Source organism: Oppia nitens, unplaced genomic scaffold (assembly GCF_028296485.1).
Source record: "Oppia nitens isolate AA-2021 unplaced genomic scaffold, nextdenovo-longstitch-racon4-pilon3 scaffold6_pilon_pilon_pilon, whole genome shotgun sequence".
In the NCBI taxonomy this organism is placed as follows: Eukaryota; Metazoa; Arthropoda; class Arachnida; order Sarcoptiformes; family Oppiidae; genus Oppia; species Oppia nitens.
This window is the reverse complement of record NW_026533250.1, coordinates 694,832-715,989: the sequence shown is the minus strand read 5'-3', so window position 1 is coordinate 715,989 and position 21,158 is coordinate 694,832. Positions and strand designations below refer to the sequence as shown.

At 27.2% G+C, this 21,158-nt stretch overlaps 6 protein-coding genes across 10 annotated transcripts; 2 read left to right on the top strand and 4 right to left on the bottom strand.

The window, feature by feature from the left end:
- Positions 1-335: 335 nt before the first annotated feature.
- LOC128962684 (uncharacterized protein KIAA1143 homolog) lies at positions 336-1,169 on the bottom strand. Its single transcript, XM_054309080.1, has 4 exons — positions 1,079-1,169; positions 806-928; positions 606-741; positions 336-537 (listed from the first exon to the last, which is right to left on the bottom strand). The coding sequence occupies exons 1-4, from the start codon at positions 1,103-1,105 to the stop codon at positions 353-355; spliced, it is 471 nt and encodes a 156-aa protein (XP_054165055.1). The 5' UTR covers positions 1,106-1,169; the 3' UTR covers positions 336-352.
- A 105-nt stretch (positions 1,170-1,274) lies between these two features.
- On the top strand, positions 1,275-2,587 carry LOC128962685 (ubiquitin-conjugating enzyme E2 variant 2-like). The gene is made up of 4 exons (XM_054309081.1): positions 1,275-1,393; positions 1,682-1,830; positions 1,909-2,034; positions 2,184-2,587. Exons 1-4 carry the CDS (start codon positions 1,372-1,374, stop codon positions 2,322-2,324), a joined length of 438 nt encoding a protein of 145 aa, XP_054165056.1. The 5' UTR covers positions 1,275-1,371; the 3' UTR covers positions 2,325-2,587.
- Positions 2,588-4,555: 1,968 nt separating this feature from the next.
- Positions 4,556-11,910, top strand: LOC128962602 (septin-7-like). 2 transcript variants are annotated; one of them, XM_054308984.1, is made up of 8 exons: positions 4,556-4,767; positions 8,953-9,214; positions 9,269-9,729; positions 9,786-9,975; positions 10,045-10,213; positions 10,735-10,870; positions 11,239-11,402; positions 11,723-11,910. In XM_054308984.1, the coding sequence occupies exons 1-8, from the start codon at positions 4,765-4,767 to the stop codon at positions 11,853-11,855; spliced, it is 1,518 nt and encodes a 505-aa protein (XP_054164959.1). In that variant the 5' UTR covers positions 4,556-4,764; the 3' UTR covers positions 11,856-11,910. The 2 variants fall into 2 exon arrangements, with proteins under 2 accessions (XP_054164959.1, XP_054164960.1); XM_054308985.1 differs by lacking the exons at positions 4,556-4,767; positions 11,723-11,910 and adding an exon at positions 8,478-8,530 and having other exon boundaries at positions 11,239-11,406.
- A 2,039-nt stretch (positions 11,911-13,949) lies between these two features.
- On the bottom strand, positions 13,950-16,133 carry LOC128962046 (mitochondrial intermediate peptidase-like). Its single transcript, XM_054308368.1, has one exon. It carries the CDS (start codon positions 16,074-16,076, stop codon positions 13,992-13,994), a length of 2,085 nt encoding a protein of 694 aa, XP_054164343.1. The 5' UTR covers positions 16,077-16,133; the 3' UTR covers positions 13,950-13,991.
- Positions 16,108-16,634, bottom strand: LOC128962047 (coiled-coil-helix-coiled-coil-helix domain-containing protein 7-like). Its single transcript, XM_054308369.1, has one exon. It carries the CDS (start codon positions 16,498-16,500, stop codon positions 16,180-16,182), a length of 321 nt encoding a protein of 106 aa, XP_054164344.1. The 5' UTR covers positions 16,501-16,634; the 3' UTR covers positions 16,108-16,179.
- Positions 16,635-16,907: 273 nt separating this feature from the next.
- LOC128962056 (caprin-1-like) lies at positions 16,908-19,721 on the bottom strand. Of its 4 annotated transcripts, none has more exons than XM_054308383.1 (7): positions 19,362-19,720; positions 18,826-18,975; positions 18,519-18,689; positions 18,156-18,467; positions 17,899-18,102; positions 17,487-17,817; positions 16,908-17,435 (listed from the first exon to the last, which is right to left on the bottom strand). In XM_054308383.1, exons 1-7 carry the CDS (start codon positions 19,500-19,502, stop codon positions 17,182-17,184), a joined length of 1,563 nt encoding a protein of 520 aa, XP_054164358.1. In that variant the 5' UTR covers positions 19,503-19,720; the 3' UTR covers positions 16,908-17,181. The 4 variants fall into 4 exon arrangements, with proteins under 4 accessions (XP_054164358.1, XP_054164356.1, XP_054164357.1 ...); XM_054308381.1 differs by having other exon boundaries at positions 17,487-18,102; positions 19,362-19,625; positions 19,674-19,719; XM_054308382.1 differs by having other exon boundaries at positions 17,487-18,081; positions 19,362-19,721.
- Positions 19,722-21,158: the final 1,437 nt, after the last annotated feature.

The following is a 21,158-nucleotide window of genomic DNA, read 5'->3' as shown; positions in this document are numbered from 1 at the left end:
TGAGTTTATTTTGTCACACACTGTGTCAGACAAACACACACACAATATTTGGTTTATAAGATTACAGGTAAGAAAATATGCGATAATTACCTGTAATAAATATACCGATTGTATTATTAGACAAAACGGGACGGACAGGACAGGACAGGACAATATAGATATACCAAATAGGAAGAGACGGGACTTTTTTGAATTCAACACATTATTAATTATTTCTAAAATGCTATTAACTTTTTAACCTTTTGACAAATTTCAAGCATTATTTTGTAATTGTATTATACAATTATAATTTGAAAACTAAATAAAAATAAATTTATTTAAAATTATATACAAAATGAATTTAATGGGTGACTTAATCGCTAAAATCTTCCTCATCTTCATTGTCATCAAAAGATAGCAAACTTTTATTATTAATACTTTTCATTTGACTCTCTTGTTGTGTAATTTTTTTACCACTTTTAGCATTCTTCTCATTCAACAGATTTAAATCGGGTTTTTTAAACACAATTTTTCCGTCATTTATATCTTTTTGTTCCTCTATTCAGATAAATATCAAACAATTGAGTCAATAATTATCGACAAAAAATGGTTAAAAGAAATCATACGAATAGCTTGTTGTTTATCATTGAATTGTTTCACTTCATCCTCAGACAGATCTCCTTTCTTGATAACCACAACAACAGGTTTTTCTTCATCCTTGTCCTCCAAGTCATCAAATTGTACTTTAGGTAACTCTTCTCTCTAAATATAAGACTAAACATTAATTAAATGATAGTTTTGATTAACAGTGTCTTATTAGCCAAACTTTTGTGTCGACATCGGGTCCTTTGACAATACCAGCTCTTTGTTTAAGTTTTTTGATGAACTCTGGCTCTTCTGGTCGGGCAAAGGATATATTTCTCTTGCGATTTGCCATCAAATTGATTGTCTGGTGATTACAACAAATGCAATACAATATAAATTATAATCAAATGTTAATCAAAAATCAATCAAATGTTATGACAAACAAATCATATAAAAAACCAGTGTTTAAGGGGTTGTACTCTAATGGCAGAAAAAATATGAAAGTTTTGCAAACTTTGATTGTGATTATCGACAAAACCATCAAATTATTATCACTTATTGATTATCACTAATTGTTTTAACACTAATATGAATAATATCAACATTTAGTGATCACTAATTAGATGTCTTTATAAATGATTGTTTAAAGTGATGGTCACTGATGTTAGCAATGGATGTAATGATGTATAAGACACGAGATGTCGTTTGTGTTGAAGTGTGAATCAGTGCTTAAGTCTCATACAGTGATAGACTGACTGATACAGTGATCGCAATATTATTATTGTCTGTCGTCTTACCATTGAAGGCATGGCCACCAACTCTACCGAAGGTAAGTCATAGACACTTATTACCACATTGTTGGCCAACATATCATTACAATGTCTCGATCCGTGTATCTCACGTGTGTTGCCATCGATAAGTCATTGTTGTCACTGAACCGTCATTTCCATGAAATCCGTCATTAAATTGAATACCAAAATCATTGATTCGCCATTTTATAAGAAATGGTTTGTCTTAAAGTTGATTTGACAGCTTGATTGAGACACATTCGGTTGAGACATGAAGTGATATGATTGATGTGCCGCCTGTGTTGACAAAGTGTTGTATCACTGGACAGGTGTTGTGGTTCCGCGAAACTTTCGTTTGCTCGAAGAGCTAGAACAGGGACAGAAAGGTGTCGGTGACGGCACCATCTCATGGGGTCTCGAAGATGACTCGGATATGACACTATCACACTGGACAGGAATGATCATCGGTCCGCCGAGGGTCTGTTTGACCACACCTGACACGCCCTCATGTCTTACTAATTGTATTTTATATCTTTGTTTTTTTGGATTTGTTTAGACGCCATACGAGAATAGGATTTATAGTCTTAAGGTAGAGTGCGGTCACAATTATCCCGACGACCCGCCAGCTGTTAGGTTTATATCCAAAATTAAAATGAATGGCATCAATGAAACGACAGGACTGGTATGTTATTACCGGCTTCGGTGTCTTTATTGTCACCGATTGACACCTTTTATCAATTGTATAGATTTTTTGCATGACTGACATGATTTTATTGTGATATATAAATAATGTGATAATCAATACAATTGAATGATGTCTTGTTATGATAGGTTGACAGACGATCTCTTCCGGTGCTCTCTCGTTGGCAAAGAATTTATTCAATTAAAACGGTTTTACAAGAACTGAGACGAGCGATGACTCTAAAGGAAAATATGAAATTAAGTCAACCACCAGAAGGAACTGCCTTTTAATGTAATATTTAATTAATAATTTTATAGTCATCTCTTGTATTGTGTTTTGGATGTCATCTAAACAAACGGATAATTAATTGATTTTAAATATTATAATCCATTCCTTTATTATTAAACTCAAAATATATTCTCTTATAAAACAAAACACAAATTTATTATTAAAAAACATTAAGAGTTTTTAAAATTATTTTAAGATTTTATTTAAATGAGAATAAGGAGCAGTAAATTGTGAGCAACACATGATTGTGAAAAATACTATCTTTTAACTGTAATAATAATATTAATTGTTTCATACAATTATATAAGAATTAACTGAATTTAAATGTTAATTTTATTCAAAAATTCTTTATAATTTTTATTATTGATACAAATTATAAATTTATATAACATATGAAAAAAGTAGAGTTGATTTGATGTACAGATTCTCAAAATAGTCTTCACATTTAAAATACACTGAAAACTATTGATTTTATATTAATTTTATTTCAAAAGTAAACTAATTAATAACATTCTTAAAATAAATAATTTATAATTTAATACATTTTAAATGATAGATTGGAAATCATTTTCTAATTAATTTATCATTATTTTTAATAATTACGATAATTAAAATATCATTTTTGCTATTTATTTGGCCGTTAAGTACTTTATCATTAATTGTACTGTAGTTTTAATTAATGATAAAAATATTTTATTATAAAAGAGTTGATAATAAAAAATGATTTCAAATAAATTTTATTTTATTGACATTTTATTGACAAATTGTCTACAATTACAGTAATACGTTATTTAAACTACAGTAAAAAAACGGATGTCTACTTCAGGGTTACTTTAGAAGATATTTTTGATATTCATGTATTAAAAGGCAAGAAAAATGATCAAGATTAATTTAAATGTATTTATTATACTAAAATAAAAATATAATTATATAAATAGTAGCCTTTATCATAAAATATAGAGATAGTTCTAATTTAGATACAAATAAAAAAATTTTAAATATCACAAATATATAATAATTTACCATATTTATTATTTAGATTTTTACTTTATTAAAGTTTAATTAAAGTTTAGTTTTATAATCAATTAAAAATATATAACATTTAAAATACTGAAATTTATAAAGTTAAATTTATTTATGACATTTTTACAAATTAAAAAAATTATATCTATTTATATTAAAATTAATCAGAAGAAAATTGCGAATTTAATTGAATGTATTTTTTTAGTTTATTTATATACCGGTATAAAAAAATTATACCCATATAATACTGTATAAATAATATTCAAATAAATTTGCATTACATTATACATGTATACTGTACTGTATATATTATATCACACACAATGTATGATAATACACTATAATTATGATATTTAATAAAATTTTGATCACACAGTAGTTTAATTATAATATATATTTATATAAAACTAAATATCAAATACTGTATAATATTCAATACAATGGAATCTTTTATATAAAATACAAAATCAGTTTTAACTTATTTCACAATTAAATGATATTTAAATAATTAAGAACTCAATTATTATTTAAAGAAAAATCTCAATTCTTGTGAAATGTTGTATTAAATGAATTGATTTTTTTAAGTGAATACACTTTCAATACAGTATTTTCTTTACATTACTTTACCTGTAATTATCTTTTTATTTATTTTCAGTGCAAACAAATACTGACTAGTTTTTTATATAAACAAAATATGTTTTTATATCAATAAAAAAAACTTTGAAACAAAATATTGACAATAGTTATGCAAACTGTATGTTATAATTTATAAATTATAACTTTTATAACAAAATAAGTTTTAATGTAAAGTTAACATAAACTTTTATATACCGGTATTAGAGATTATATTAGAGTTTTATTATTAATATACTGAATTGACAAATAAAAATAATGTAATCAATTATAAATGAAATATTAGCATGCATAATTTAGTAAAAATCAACTTGATAATTTATTATATTTGGATAAATCATTTTTCAATGTTTGACTACAATTTGTCTACAAATAATTGATAAAACATGTGTAATATAATTTAGTTTGTTGTTTATATAGATAATATCAATAAGCAATGGTATAAAAACAAGTTTAATATAAACTACAGTATAATACTGTACTGTATATGTTTGGTGTGGGCTATGGGGGCAACACTGGACCGCAATGTGCTTAACATCCCTTTGTATGCAATATATTGTTAAGCATTGATAGGGATGTGATGTGTTGTGCGCGCCATTCATAGGGATAGGCGTTGTGTTGTTTGTCAGACAAAACCAACACTTTTTCATAATTAAACTGATTTTTTATTTTTTTTTTCATAAATTTGTTATTTATTAATAATATATTTTGTGATCAAATTTGCGATAATATTCATCATTTAAATACATCAATACATGAATTACTGCATACAAGAGATGTCCAAAAATGGTAAGTCTTTTGACAAATAAAACCATTGTTTTCATTGACTACTACTCTATAGACACAACATATTGACTATAATATACAGTATTTATCGTTAAAAATATTTATATTCAATGAATGACTCATTCATTGATTAATCATTGCATTGACTGTTAATTCAGACGTTATGTTAAGATTTAAATTTAAAAAATAGATTCAATTAAAAAAATTAATAATTTATTAAAATTTTTATATATAATATATTTGTATTAAAACAATATTTTGATTGCATTTTAATTGTGTGTTTTATTAAAATATGTTAACGCATTTTATCGGTAGTTAAACTATTAAATAAATAAAAAATAAATTAAATGTAAAATTGTTGTCAGTTATTGCAATTTATTTAAATTGGTTTTAATTTGACATTTTTATTGGTTATAATTGTAATATTTATTATATATTATCTAAGAGTTAAAGCGTATACATAAATATCATATATTTGATGTTTTAAATGATTTAAATTTCAATTGAATGATAAAATTTACATTTAATTACAATTAATATGTTTATTGTAAATCACGTTAACTTTACTGTATATTCATATATCATATAAATATCTATATTTTAAATGATTTATTGTAATTATAAGAATTAATAGAAAGAGTGGACATGTATTAGACATTAAAATAAAGAGTAAATTATGGGATATTAAAGATAATTATTATAATTTAATTGATTTGTTTTACAATTTATATGCTATACAATAATAATTTATTATTTATTTATTTCATACATTTGTTTTATGAAATATGCAATTTCCCAAAATCACATGTTTTATCTAAACAATAATATACACAATTTGTATTTTATTTATTACCACTGATTTATATTAATACATATGTACTATACATAGATTATAAATATATAATATAATCGGTAAATATAAATTATATTACTATGTTAGCTAAACTTAGATATAACCCATTGATAATTTTGTTTTCAAAGTTAAATATAGTCATGAAATAATAAATTGATTAAATTATAAGATATTTTTTGTTGTCCAAAACAGGTAAAAACATTAGTTAATATTATTATCATATTTTAAAATTTCAATAAAAATTTGACAAATTATTGAATACAATCTATTAATTTATTCTACATATTATTAGTTTATTATTTAAAAGGCTTTGTTGTATTTAATTGAAAATACACCCATTTTTAAATTAATTATCTAATAATTCAATCTATTGTATTGAAAATTAACAAATAATACGGTATTAATAATAATATAAAGTATATTAATTGTATGTGAATAATATAATACTTTTTGTTAACTGTATTATAATTTATTTATGATACAGTAATTTGTTATCAAATATCCTATTATATAATTCAGATTAATTTTTGCAAAATACTTATTTGAATTCAACAAATGATTAATATTAAAAAACTATTTTTATAGTTATAAATTATAATCATTAGTTTTAATTAAAAATATATTTATAAATTACCTAATAATTTAATCACTTGCTATTGATTGATGAATTTTTACACGAAAAATTAAACAATGTTTTATAATATAATTAATTAATTATTTAATTTGTATAAATATCATTTTTGATTTATAAATTATGAATCTTTGTATGATAAATGATTCATTCATTGACAATCAATATAACTTAAGTAAATACAACTTATTTAACAATAATATTTAGTATAAACTCTTTAAAATAAAATTTAATAATTTTTTTTAATTGATTGTATTATATTATATATATTAATAATATACTAATTAGATGTTAATGTAAATAAAACGATATCCGCAATGATTGCATACATTTGTCGCAGCGGTAATTAAATGACGGAAATGATGGACAAACTAATGAGCGGTGATCTGTCACGAGATATGCTTTATATGCGGTTTATGTCTTAATGTATTAAAATGTTTGCTATATTGTCAGTAATATCACTGATTAGTGGATATATAGTCATAAATACACGAAAAAATAGATGTTTTATCCATTAGTTTAATAATCGATTGATTCATTTTATTACAGTATGAATCCATTTCAGTCTCTCATAAATATTATAACTTTATTTTACATTATAATGTTTTCATTTTTTCCGTTTTATTTTGTATTAAAAATAAATTTTTATGATTAATTTCCTTTTGCTATTTTCATTTGATAAATATTGTTTTGTTTTAGTAAAATAATGTACTTTTACATTATATCAATTTATCAGTTAATGTGATAAAATTGTAAAGTTTAGAATTTTCATTGTTATAAAACAATATTTGTATTTATAGTTATTGTTAAGTTATCTTACAATTGTTCCCATTTAGTGATTATTGCAGTTGTTTTGGGATGAAAAACATTTTTTAAATGATTAACTATTTGTTTTGTTAGTAACCGACAACTTTAGTACAATATTAATATAAACATTAAAACATATATTTGACTGATCTATCAATATTTTGCCACAAATTAATTATATTTGTTTATTTCAACTGATGTTCATTTGTATATCAAATGATGTGAATATAAGTAAAAATTTTTGTTTATTGTAATGTAATGTTAATCTTATTACTTGAATTGTTTGATACAAATGGATAACAAATATATTCATTGATATATAGATATTGATATGATATGAAAATGCTTTATAATGATCGTACAGTACATGCCATCCAATCGTCGACTCCGATGCCATCACTTGTGTCTATGAATAGCTAAGTTTAATGTATTATTGGCTCATTTGGTGTCTGTCTCTCCAAGACATCACTTCTAGTTTACTCATTTGTCTCTATCAGTGAAACATCTGTTTTTTTGCTAAACATTTTTGATGCAAATAAACTTTAAGACAGTGTTTTGAGAGACACTAACACATCACTTACCAAACATAGCAAACAGCTATTATTTGTCAAAAATAATATCCATTTTATTTTCACTTTCTAAACATTGAATGTTTTTAAAAAAGATGTGATATTATCTCAAACTAATGATACATTTAGTAAATTTCATTCAATGTATGGTAATTCAAATACTACTCGAAATGTACCCAAAGATTTGGGTGCTTTTCAGACATTGGTTGCCGGTTGGGAACAGGTTGGCTCTCGTAGCCTAACTCCCGGTCAAGAATTATACCCACCATTAAGTTCACCACAAAATCCATCACTTAATGACATATCAAATATCACTCAATCTATGTCCTCACCGACCAATGTCTCGAAATCAATGCAACTTAAAGAGCAATTTCTTCGTGAGTTTTCTCCAACACCCACCCCATCGACTCCCCGATCAACTAATGCCCGAACGCCTACTACACCCACTTATGGGGGTTCGGGTTATAGGTTTGCAGGTGTAGAGCGGCTCAATCAAAGACATAAGATTTATGAGCCACAGATCACATCTCCAGAAGCTCGCAATGAAAACTTTTCAGTGAGTATTGGCTCTGGTATTGCATTGCTTGACATATTTATAAGACAATAATCATATCATTTGACAAATACTTTTTGAATTACAATCAATTTATCATATTTTTATTATATAACATATACTGTATAAAGTATATACAGTATATAATTGAGTCTCATTTTTAGCAAAATATCCGTTTTATTAATTGTAAAACATTATAATATAATAGTTTTTATTTGATATCAAGTTTGAATAGTGTAATAATATAATATTTTATTTAATAATTGTTTTGTAAACTAAAGTATATTTTCTCAAATTGTAAACTCAAGTTTCAAACTGTTTTAAAAATCAAGTCCATGTATTCATATATTTATGTAAATATATTTTTTATTAATTATTATTATTAATACAAAAGATTGTATAACAGATGATATAAAAACATTAATTATAATATTTGATTCATTTGTCATTATTTTAAAGAGGTATTGAAAATTGTAATAATAAGTCAATTAATGAATAGATAAAGAGTTTGATAGTTATAGGAATTTAAAGAATATTTAACTTATAGTCAAAATGTTGTGTCAATTGTATTATAATTTATAATTTACTTGTAATACATAATACATAAAATCAATGCTTGAAACTTCAAACAATATGTTATCCAATAACTTATTTAATATCATTTAAGTGATAATTATGAAAGTTATTGTAATTTTGATAACAATTATTGAATGAATTGTTATGTGTTTGAGTGCCACCTATTGATGACTAACTTATATATTGTATTGATATATAGCTGAACGCAAAACGTGAACTCTTCATTCGCGACAACGGCTCTACCACTGCCTCACCCATGACGTCGAGTGCCATCACTAAAGACATATACTCATCAAGAGATAGGGATCGTATCGATCCAATGACACACTCGAACCGTACCAACGATAACAAGCCGGTGCTGACCAAAGACAGTGATGTATTGGTCGGTTTCTCAGATCTTCCCAATCAAATCCATCGCAAAACAGTTAAAAAGGGATTTGAATTTACATTAATGGTTGTCGGTATGTATATCACGAATAGACTAAGTATTTTGATTATTAATTATGATTTTTTAGGTGAGTCCGGGTTAGGAAAGTCGACTCTTGTCAACTCCATGTTTCTGACGGACATATATTCCAATGAATATCCCGGTCCTTCAAAAAGGTCCACAAAGACAGTGGAGGTCGAGACTACAAAAGTGTTGCTCAAAGAGAAGACTGTTAATCTTCACCTAACGATTGTTGACACTCCCGGCTATGGTTGTTCTGTCGATAATTCTAACTGTTGGGAACCGATAACTAATTTTATAGAGAATCGATATGAAGAGTATTTGAATGCTGAGACTCGTGTACATCGGACGCACATTCAGGACAATAGGGTTCACTGTTGTCTATATTTTATTCAACCTTCTGGTCACTCATTGAAGCCGTTGGACATCGAGTTTATGCTTCATCTGCACGACAAAGTCAATATCATTCCCGTGATCGCCAAAGCAGATACATTAACTCCCGAGGAATGCTTACAATTCAAGAAAAATGTTTGTCTTTATTCATTATTTATGTAATTGACTTATAATTAATTAATTAATAATAGGTAATGAATGACATCACTCAACATAAGATCAAAATTTATGAGTTTCCTGATTGTGATGACGATGAAGAAGGAAAGGCTAATAAGACACTAAAAGCTCGAATACCATTTGCAGTGACCGGAAGTAATTATGTGATAGAAGCCAATGGTGACCGAAAACGTGGGCGTAAATATCCGTGGGGTTGTGTGGACAGTAAGTATTGAGTTAACTGTATTTCTATTTATTGTATAATATGTTTAATGATATTTTATATAAAAATAGTTGAGAATATGGAACACTGCGATTTCGTTGCCCTCAGAAATCTATTGATCCGCACCTATATGTTAGACCTGTTGGACACAACTAATAATGTTCACTATGAGAACTTCCGGTGCCGTAAATTGACAGGCATTGGACCCGAAAACAAAAAAGCGATCAAAGACATGAACAAGTGAGACATCAAATCTATTGTTTATTATATAATATGTTTGTCCTTTTTAAGTGATTGTATAAGTTATATAAGACTAACATTAGTTTTTTTATTATTGATGTCTCAATCTATGGATGAATCTTTGCTGATATGAATCTTAAATTAAATACTCAATACTCTATATTTTATTCATTTATACCACTAATCTGTTAGTCTTTGCTCTCAAAGGATATCGAAGAACACCTCTCAGATGGTGTTCTGGTAAGTAATAGACATTGACTTTAGGGTTAAGCATTCAACTTTCACTTGAAATTTAATTGTTTATAGTTTGCAAATACTATCGGCATGTGTTTCATTGATACTAAGTTTTGCATTATTTTGTCAATCATTTATGATTATATTATTAATTACAAGATTATAATTATTGAATGTTAATTTACAAATGTTTATATATTTTTTGCATTTAAAAATTATTTACACTAATTCATAAGATTTTAACATTATATGTGATGTAATAAATGCATATTTTCATGTCATTACAGGAATCCATTGGCACAGATGGAGGAAGAAAAGAAAGAACATCAGACGAAGATGAAGAAAATGGAGGCAGAGATGGAACAAGTCTTTGAAATGAAAGTCAATGAGAAGATCAACAAACTGAAGGAATCCGAGTCTGACGTATGTATCGCTAACATAAAGTCGAGATTTAGTGTTGAAGTTCTCCATCAAAATAATTTTATTTAATGTTATGGTTTTTATTTTATAATTTTGTGATAATTTTTATTTTTTTATTTTTGATTTACCGTAATGTGATATTTTTAAAGAAAATTGTTTGCAATGTATTTTCTAAGTTTATTCAATTATTATTATTAATTAGATAGTTCTGATGTTACAGTAATAAAATCTATGCTTTTATTATATTTTCAAAAAAAAATTGATATAAGTTCTGCATTTTTTCTTTTGACCGACAATTATGTCTTGGCTTTATTTTAATGCTATTATTTATTTTATTATAAAAATTAAAAACTAAAATAAATTATCAATAGTTGACGCGACGTAATGAAGATATGATAAAGAAATTAGATCAACAAAGACAAGAACTTGAAGATAGAAGACAAGCGTTTGAGAAAGAGTTGGCGGCATTTGAATTGATTTCCAAAGATATGGAAGAAATAAGAAGAGTCAATACATTGGATAACAATATGCGAGAGTGAGTTGTCTTCAATTATCTAATGATTTAGTCTTTTTGTGGCAATTGCTTTGATCTGTCTATTGGTTACGGTATTCGCCATTTTTATCGATGAAATGCTTATTTCTTTAAAAATAATAAAATGCTTGTTATTATAGATTTAATTGATGCATGTCTTTGTCTTAATTACTTACCGGTAGTTATCAATTAACAGTCATTAATATGAAAGTTTGGTAAAAATTTCTAGCTTTGGATTAACAATTTTTTAGTTAACATTTTTATAGTTTACAAATAAGTTAAAATAGTTGTAAAACGAAACAGTTTTATTGAACGCATTTTAGGAATTACAGTGAAAGTGATGCTTATTTCATGAGATCGACGGCTCTTCCAGAGGTTACTTTTAACTCAAGTCATCGAAATTCACGTATTTTTGGCAAAAACAGCTTTTTAGGCAAATGGAAGAAAAATTCTTGAAACATACCTGAGCTTGAATTGCGCATACATTTCCAGTGCTTTTATTTTTATGTTTTGGTTTTTTAATTATGTAATTAAATAATTATTTTAATTAAAAATAACGTGAATAGGAATGCAATGACTACTACTAATAAAAAATCACAAAAATTGAGACGAAAAGACAAATCTGTATCAAATATCAATATATGCCATCAAATGTAGATATTTTTATATCACTTGAGATTATTGTTTACTTATATATAATACTTGTTTTCAAATTTGTTTTTATTAGTCAAATATATTCAATGTTTTGTAAAATTATATTTTAATTTCAAACTTTTTTATTATTTTTATTGATATCGATATTTATTGCGAATACTTGTCACAAAATTGTAAATTTTTGAAATTAACAACACATTAATATAAAAATAAAATGATTGTAATATATTTATATGTATTTCATAATAGATTACAAATTGATGGTAAAAACAAGGAAAAGAAGAAGAAAGGCTTGTTTTGAGAGTTATTTTCAGACATTATTTAACAAAATGAATGTCTTTGTCATGTATTGTATCGCACAAAGTATTACGAAACAAATGATGACAATTACCGGTAGTTTATTACCAAAATTTATAGTAACAGTCATATGTTTTCATGTATTAAATTAATAAAAACATGTAATAATTTTTATCATTTTATAATAGTTTTTGAAATTTTTTATTTCTCTATTTAATTCAAAATTATGATTTACTTTTTTAAATATTGTATTTAATGTTTTTCTTAAAATTGCAATTAGATATAACATTTTTAATTTTAAAGTTATTTATTTTACAAAAATACAGTAGTATTACATTATAGCATCACTTATTTTGCACTATTATACACTATTGATATATATCGTATACAGTAAATAATTTAAGCACTTTAACACTTAATTAAAACAACATGACTTATAATAATCAATTGGTGCTGAAAAGGGACGCATTTGTATTTAGGTCCAGTTATACGAGTAAATAATAATTTTATGATTTTAATACATTTTTACAATCTTACGGTAATATTTTTTATTTATTTTTTTATGTAGAATTTGAATATCAAAATTTGAAAATAGTTTTTGAGATTTTCGACTAAAACTTCGGTCAAACAGATTAGTCTAATATATAAAGTATTGAAAGTTTTCTAATTCTGATATTTCCTAAACTGATCGCTAAATTCTTCTTAATTATTAAATATTTCAATAAAATGAATAAACATTAGAAAGAAATTATTTATTACTTATAATTTTATTTAAACTTTTGTATGTCGCGACCGCTCAAAGTTTTTTTTGTTAATTGTTTTGATTTGTTTTTTTTTAAATTTCAAGACAAAAATTAGTTAACAATTTAATTGAATATTTTTTGTACTTTTTATTTTGATTTGTAAATAAAATAAATTTTGATTTGGATAATATAATCAAATAACTTAATAATAAATTAATTTTATTTTGTTTGAAAAATCTAAATATTAATAAAATTTTATAATATTAAACTTAATATATTAATAAACAATATTTATATTTAGATTAATATATTGATTTAAAATTTTTTATATTTATTATATTTATATTATAACAATAAAATTAAATATTTCACTTGAATGTTATCAATTTTACTTATTTAATCTGTAAAATTTTTAATATATATAAAAGTAATAAAATTAACATTAATTTAACAAAATTTTTAAATACATTACATTATACAATAATGCATTTATATTAATGTTTTATTAAAGTACAGTACAAGGAAAACCATTTTTGATCAATTAATTATAGAAATATTAATGTAATAATTAGACGACTAATTTGTGATAATAAAAATGATAAACAATTGATAACATCTTTGGTTCAAAATATTTAAGAACTAAGACTTGTAAAATCGGATGTAGAGTTTGACACAAACAATATACCGGTAAGACATGGATTATCACAAAATTCAATTCAACAAAATACTGATAATTTAATATTTTATTTTAATATTTGTTATAAATTTATTTATAATATACCAATATTTGATATATATATATAACAATTAATATAAATTCATTTAGACTAAAACTCGTATTAAAAACTACGGCAATTCTATATAAAAGTCATTATATTATAATTTAGTTAATAATTAACTAATTATTTGAATTAGTAATGTCTTCGTATGAATTGAAGACATTATCAATGAGTGAATCTGCGAGACCTTTGGCTGAAATAGTTTGTTGTAAAATGTTTTCAACTATAAGTTTGGGTGGATTTCCTCCGCCATGACTTAGAACTTGATCTTTAAATAGCTGTCCGGCACTTGAAGATAACGGGTCTTTTAGGAAAAGCTTTTGCCAAATGCTTGCGGCAACCGATTTGGAAACTAAATATGAGTAATATTTAGCGCCATAACCCACCAAATGAGCGAATCTCAACTGCCATGAAGTGTTGGTCACATGCGGTAAACTATAGTAATGGTTCTGAATTTGTGCCAATACTTCAGTAGTATTCTTATGACCTCTTAATGGATCTGAACTGTGATATGACTGATCCAATGCTGCATAAAATACTTGACATTGCAATTCACTGGCAGTGAAGATACGCTTCGAGTCAAGCCATATATCAAGTAAAGAGTCGGGAACTGGTTGTCCAGTTTGATAGTGTCGGGCAAACGCTTTAATAACGCGACGATCGGACGCAAAATACTCCATTAAAATGGACGGTACTTCAGCCAAATCAGTTGAACATCGCGTACCCGTAATGTGTTGATAGGGTGTTCGGGCCATCATTGAGTGCATCGCGTGACCCATTTCGTGAAACAAGTTGTCCACCATATGAGGGGTTAAAAGTGATGGTGTAGCAGGTGTTGGATTCGGTAGATTCAGGGAAAGCACTACAATAGGTAATTGATATGAACCGTCTGACAATCGACACCCGCCTTGAATAGTAAAGTGACAGTCATTATGAGGTTTAGCACTCCTTTCATAAAAATCGCAATAAATATGACCTAAAGTTTCATTAGTTTGTGTGTCAATAACAGCCAATTTTATGACATTCGAGTACCAGTTCTCACCCGGAATTTGTTCACAAATTTCAAGCTTAACACTAAATATTGAACCAAAAATAAGATTCAGTCCATCCATACAACAGCCCAATGAAAAGTATGGAAAACATTGATTAATATTTTGACTAAATTTCTTTTGTTTGTATTGATAGGTAAAGTACGGGACATCCCATAACTTAACACTTTTGGCGTATTTGTTGCTTATATTCTTAAGGCTTAACATCGTTTGAAAGTCTTTCTCTGCCAATGGTCTCAACCGATCAGTGATTGAGTCAATAAGTAGCCAAACTGTTTCGGGCGTTTGTGCTATACTTCCGTTGATAGCTCTTTGCGAGTATGACTTGAATCCGCAAATTTGAGCCAATTTTAGTCGAGACATCAATAGTTCCATTAAGAGCTTCTCCTGATGTTCTTCAGGATAAAGATATACGCGATAAGCGGCTTCTCTGACTAATTCATTATCTGATTCATTGTAAAGACCGGTGACAACAATGTTGTCGCCCTGTGTTTGAAAGCAATCGCGAACTTCTTCAGGAAGTTTAGACTTTGGGACACTTCTGGGCTGAGATGTACTGCTCATGAAGTATGAGCCGACGTGAAGAATGTGTTGATTTAGTCTCAAAACAAGTTTGCGTTTGTCTTCACTTAAATGAATACCGCTTTGTTCAAAGTCAAAGAGAAACAGTTTCATCACATACTCGTCCAACTCTGTGGTCGCAAATTTGTCTCCAGTGTTAACCACTTTTCTTAACATTTCATATAAAGCTTTATTAGTATTGAGTTTTTCGACTTCAGTGGTGATAGCAATGGACGCCTCTTCAGCCGAGTGACCGAATCGTTGTGACGGATGTCCGACGCGAACAAATTCTGCCAGATCTGCAACTCGACATAAATTGTTTGACATTTGGTCAAAGATTTCAACCATTTTTCTTCGTCTGTCAGGACTTAGCGCTTCTTTAACGAGTTGATCCACTTCTATAATTGCTTTTTCACGATACAAATAAAAACCCGAAGCGTCGGCCAATAGTTGGTGACCAAATAAACCTGTTTTCTGTTCAAAAAATCGGGTCAATAACTGCGGCTTTGGATTTTGCCGATTGAATGCTGCGGCCAATGGACTGAGGGTCGAGACATTGCGGACAAACACTTTTGATATCATTTTATTCATCATTTTTGGCGATTTATATCAATAATTATCACCAAATAATAAACAAATCAATTATTAAAATCAATTAAAAATACCAAACAATCAATTATTGAATCAATGGATCAAATTATTGGTAAAAAATGCTATTCTTGTCGTCCATAAGTGTCTTAAGATTCCCATTTTGAATGTAATACTTTCTGAGCTGATCCCTGACCTCACGTTTTGGTAGTGTTGGTTCAATTGAGTTATTTTTGCGCACTTTTTCTACGGCTGACCAAAATGTCCGACAGATCTTCAAGTTATTAATTTCGCGAAAACATTGGTCGGTATCGTTGCTATTGATTTCAATACATTTCAAAGACACTGACTGTTCATCAAAACATGGATTAGTCTCAATCTGTCGTCTCTTCTCTGCTAAAGACTCTTCACGAATGTTACGCAAAGACATGACAATACATGACAGTCATCACCACAACTGATCCCTTACTATATATCATATACTATAGACATGTAGTTTAGTATACAATGTTTACAACAATTTCCATACAATTATTGCATTGCTTTCACTACAGTATTCAACACATTATTGATGAATGCTTTAGATATAAGCATTACATCATATAATTCAACGACAAATGTGTTGAAAACCATTTGTTAGTCTATTAATCATTTGATAAATAAAATTATTTTTATTATTTGAAAATTTATATCAATCTTTGAAAATTTATTTAGTCTAACAAAACTGGAAAATATGAGCAATAATTATATAAATTGAAAGTGAAATTACAATATTCAGTAGAAATGAAAAAATTATATAATTTGTGTTTAGATTAGACATAAGCCTAAGATATATATATATATATATATAGTTAATGCCGTTTGGGATTTAATTTAATACAATTATATAAAGAAAAAATGAATTATCACTGAATATACTATACAAAAACATGTTTGATTTTTACAGAAAAATTATTTGTTTTTATAATAAATTATTTCGAAGCAAAATATAATCATTTAATAGCTTTTGATAGTTATGCCTAAAAAAATTTTGTTGATTTTTTTGTATTTTTTTTAATGAAATATAGGTCGACCACTGCTGCTATTTATGATAATTAGTATCAAATTTAATTTATTTGGCAGCGGCTGTGGCACTGAAATTACTACTATAGCTGTTGTTGGCATTTCGCGGCCGATTATCCGATCGAGGATTTGGTCGGTTCATTGGCGGCCGGTTTCGGTTTGCGTTGAAATTGTTGTTCTGAGAGTTCCTATCGGTTCCAAAGGTGTTGTTGTTGTTGTTTGAGTTCCAAGTATTGCCATTCGTTTGCGGATCATATTTGTTGGAGTAATTGCCAAACGAGTTCTGATTGGAATAACCCGTACCTGGAAAGTGAAAATACGTGTAAAAATTATTTTTTAATTAACTAATAATACCTTTAGTGGGATTTCGGGGTCTATTTCCGGATCCGTTACCATTTCTTTTAACATTTCCATCAAATCTGTTGTTACGAATTCGATTATTTTTGAAATTCTCGTCATTGAAGTTATGCTGTTGTTGTGATTGTCTTTCATGACTAGAAGTTTGTTTGTCGATTGCGTTGGAATTCATTAAGTTTTGTTGATTAGTAAAAGTAAGTTCAGTAGTGATGGGTGGAGTGATGTCTGGCTGAATCAGTCCATGAATCTGTGCCAAAGTCACGGGAACCGCTGAGAAGACGGCGCCAGTTGTAGAAACAGGAACGTTGTTTGGGATGATAGCCGTGTACTGTTGGTTTGTAAAGGTTTGCGTCGGAATTGAGGATTGGTTGTCAAATGTTAAAGTCTTAGATTGATTTGAATTTGATACCGAATTAACTATCGATAATTGATCGCTGGTCTGATGTCCGTAAGGATTGTAAGGATATGTGTTCGGTACCGAAGCCACCGCTACAACAGCAGGATCTTTGTCTAAACCAGAGTTGTTTGTCATAAAACTTATGCCACTTGCGGTAAACTGAGTGGGTATTTGTGATATATTAGTTGAAATTGTCTGAAATTGATTTGTATTTATCTAAAAATATAAAATATTTAAATAAATAAATCATAAGAATAACTAAATACTACTTTAGTCGCATTCGTGGCTTCAGATTCTTTCGTAAATTGTTTGGTCGTCTCTTCAGATTTCTCTGTGATAGCGGTGTTTGTCGGAGCAGTTGGTGTCACTAGCTTTTCACGTGAGGCGAAGTACTTCGAGTCCACAATAGAGTTCATCAGTTCTTTAAGTTGATGATACGTCACCCCATTCCAGGCCTCTTTGTTCTTTCCATCGGCCAATGCTATCAACTTTTCGGTCGTTGAATCGATTTTTTCTTCAGAAAAATCGGTTGTCTCAGAGAAAAGTTTGTCCAAATTGTTCAGTTGTTCTTCAGATAGTTTCTAAAAATAACAATTTATTAGCTAATCCTTCAAATTATATCTAATACTAACAATGGCTCCGTTAGTGCCCTTTGAAAAGTCTGTCCTAACTGTAGTTTCAAACTTTGCGAGAATGTCTTGGAATTGAAGGATAGTCTTGAGTCGATCCAACTCTTGTTGTTGTCTTTCTATTTGTTTCTCTAAGAGTTCTTTTTTGGCTATTTTTTTCTGTTGCTTTGAGTTCTGCAATCATTTAATTGTAATATAAAGTGAAAATTAGGTCACATTTGAATAAACCGTTTTTGGAGAAACATTCGCTTTTTAAAAAAGTGGTCCAAAGTGTGGGCGCATTCATCCCTTTTATTAAACTAATGGTTACCTCAGTTAACACTTCGCAAATCGATTTATTCAAGTCTTTCATGAGATCAATCATTTCGACGACTTGATCCAACTTCTTGATTGCTTTTTGCTGTTCCTCTTCCAGTTGCTGACCCTTTTCGGCCTGAGTTTGCAGTTCTTGAAGACGAGCCTAAAGAAAACAGATATTAATAATTAAAATAAAATTAATTATCAATTATATAACCAAATCAATCACTTTGTTTGAGACATAATAATTATTTTAGTCGATTTAAAAATGACTGATCACTACAATTGATACAAACAGTTATTATCGTTTAAAGAAGTCTTTAAGAACTCAAACGACGACAATAACAAAGATATCAAAAGTCACGCCTTTTCTCTCTATTGTCTTAAAAGTTGACTTAAAAAGCATTGTATTGTAAAAGCAAACATTGATTTCAATTTTATATTAAACTTATTATCAATCAGTAATTGTAATTAAAATTAAGACAATAATTGACATCAATTCATATCAAATGGTGACAAATGGCAGACAAAGGTAAAAGTCATACAAACCTTGCGTTTCTCAAGATTACGGATCTTCTTGTCGACCAAATTCTGGACCAATTTGTGCGGTTCCTGAATGTCAGCACTGGTGTGACCGGTATTGGTCTTAGAGTTGGATGTATTGGATGTGTTGGTGTTAACCGACGGCATCTTTTAGTGGCTTTGTGTTTGAATAGTCACTCAAAACGTTTGGACAATCAATGCGTGCAATAACTCAACAATTAGTGAATCATTCACTCAATGCCACACTCTATGCCTTACAATACTATATGACTGACAAAAAACATTATAGAGTTTGCGTACAAAACATACAACACTTACAACACATACAACACAAGTCATAGACCATAGACTCTCACGTTTCCAGTGTTTTCCACAACTCATACAAACATTTCATTACATTTTATATTAATATTACAATCAAATTACATATCGGTTTCAAAAAACACACATTTTTTCATTAAATTGAGTCAACTCTTCAATTAAATGTTAATTTCAATTCACTTGCATTTTAATCATTTGATTAACCATTCATTAATTTAATGAAAAATTTTATACAAATTATCCAAAGAAAAACTTATTAGTTATAAGTTTTATGACAAATGTTTATTCAACAAAAAAACTTCTTAAAATAGTTTCAAATAATTTCCAAACTTATTATAAGTGATAACAAATTGATAAACTAATTGACAAATAGTTTCAAAAATGATGGCAACATTTTACATATCATTTATTTATACATTATTTAATTTGATTTTCAAATTATATTATATTATCTTATTTGTAAATATGATATTATTTTTATATGTTTTAAGACTACAATTATCGGTATATACTTTATGTATATAACGACCAATTAATCCAATTAATAGTGATATAAGAGATACAAATATTACAAATATTCGGACAAAAAAATTATTGCATTTTTTGAAAGAAAAAAGTATAATCTCTTTGCTGTTTGAAATATATTTTAATATACAAACTTTGTATTACAAACAATTAATTATTAAATTTTTTTTACATAATATTACTTTTTTATTTATTTAATTATGCAATTTATATCTTAATATATTTGCTGTTATTTTGATATTAGGAATAATAGTTTTATTTATAATAAATTGAAATAAATTGAAATTTATTATTTTAAGTAGAGTTATAGTTATAGTATAATCTATATTTTACTGTATATAAGTAAATCATCGCTTTGGATAGTACTGGGCATTAAATTCATAGCATAGTGAAAAATCGGTATTGACATAAGTACATAGTATTGTATTTTTAACATTAACTAAAACCAATAAAAATTATAATACTTTATTAATTATTAAAAATAATGGTAATTAAAATTATAATGTATATAAAAACTATTTAAAAAGATTGCAATGTATATTAATCTAAAACAATTTTTAAATATAATATATTATTCCAAAGTTACAGTAATTTGAATTATATTTACATTTTAAGCAATCGTGTCATTTCCCGTTAGACAATAAATAAAATTTTTATATCAACCATAAATTGTGCTTAAAATATACTATTTTTACAATAATCGCTAATTTTTCTCAATTTTTTCCATTTACGATGAGTTCCTTTATATACAGTATTATACAATAGTATAGTCAACGCCATAAGTTTAGTGTCATTTACACATATCTCTATGGGATTTCATTAGCCGAAGTATTTCCAGTCACTAAAAGTTTTTATGATTAATCAAAAGTTATTTTAACGTTTTTAAATGAACACATTCACAGTCAAGTCTAAACTTATGTCGGCCACTGTATAATATACACTACAAGTATAACTATA

What these genes read in the sequence shown, in the direction of transcription:
- LOC128962047 (XM_054308369.1), bottom strand. Translation starts at nt 16,500, where the DNA reads ATGTCTTTGCGTAACATTCGTGAAGAGTCTTTAGCAGAGAAGAGACGA.
- LOC128962056 (XM_054308380.1), bottom strand. Translation starts at nt 19,502, where the DNA reads ATGCCGTCGGTTAACACCAACACATCCAATACATCCAACTCTAAGACC. An exon ending in GTAATCTTGAGAAACGCAAG is followed by an intron (nt 18,976 to 19,361) that starts GTTTGTATGACT and finishes TGTTTTCTTTAG; the next exon opens with GCTCGTCTTCAAGAACTGCA. An exon ending in ACCCCGAAATCCCACTAAAG is followed by an intron (nt 17,436 to 17,486) that starts GTATTATTAGTT and finishes TTCACTTTCCAG; the next exon opens with GTACGGGTTATTCCAATCAG.
- LOC128962602 (XM_054308984.1), top strand. An exon ending in TGAAGGAATCCGAGTCTGAC is followed by an intron (nt 10,871 to 11,238) that starts GTATGTATCGCT and finishes AATTATCAATAG; the next exon opens with TTGACGCGACGTAATGAAGA. An exon ending in TTGGATAACAATATGCGAGA is followed by an intron (nt 11,403 to 11,722) that starts GTGAGTTGTCTT and finishes AACGCATTTTAG; the next exon opens with GAATTACAGTGAAAGTGATG.
- LOC128962684 (XM_054309080.1), bottom strand. Translation starts at nt 1,105, where the DNA reads ATGGTTTTGTCGATAATCACAATCAAA. An exon ending in GACCCGATGTCGACACAAAA is followed by an intron (nt 742 to 805) that starts GTTTGGCTAATA and finishes TCTTATATTTAG; the next exon opens with AGAGAAGAGTTACCTAAAGT. An exon ending in TGATAAACAACAAGCTATTC is followed by an intron (nt 538 to 605) that starts GTATGATTTCTT and finishes TTATCTGAATAG; the next exon opens with AGGAACAAAAAGATATAAAT.
- LOC128962046 (XM_054308368.1), bottom strand. Translation starts at nt 16,076, where the DNA reads ATGATGAATAAAATGATATCAAAAGTGTTTGTCCGCAATGTCTCGACC.
- LOC128962685 (XM_054309081.1), top strand. Translation starts at nt 1,372, where the DNA reads ATGGCCACCAACTCTACCGAAG. An exon ending in GGCCACCAACTCTACCGAAG is followed by an intron (nt 1,394 to 1,681) that starts GTAAGTCATAGA and finishes ATCACTGGACAG; the next exon opens with GTGTTGTGGTTCCGCGAAAC. An exon ending in TGATCATCGGTCCGCCGAGG is followed by an intron (nt 1,831 to 1,908) that starts GTCTGTTTGACC and finishes GGATTTGTTTAG; the next exon opens with ACGCCATACGAGAATAGGAT.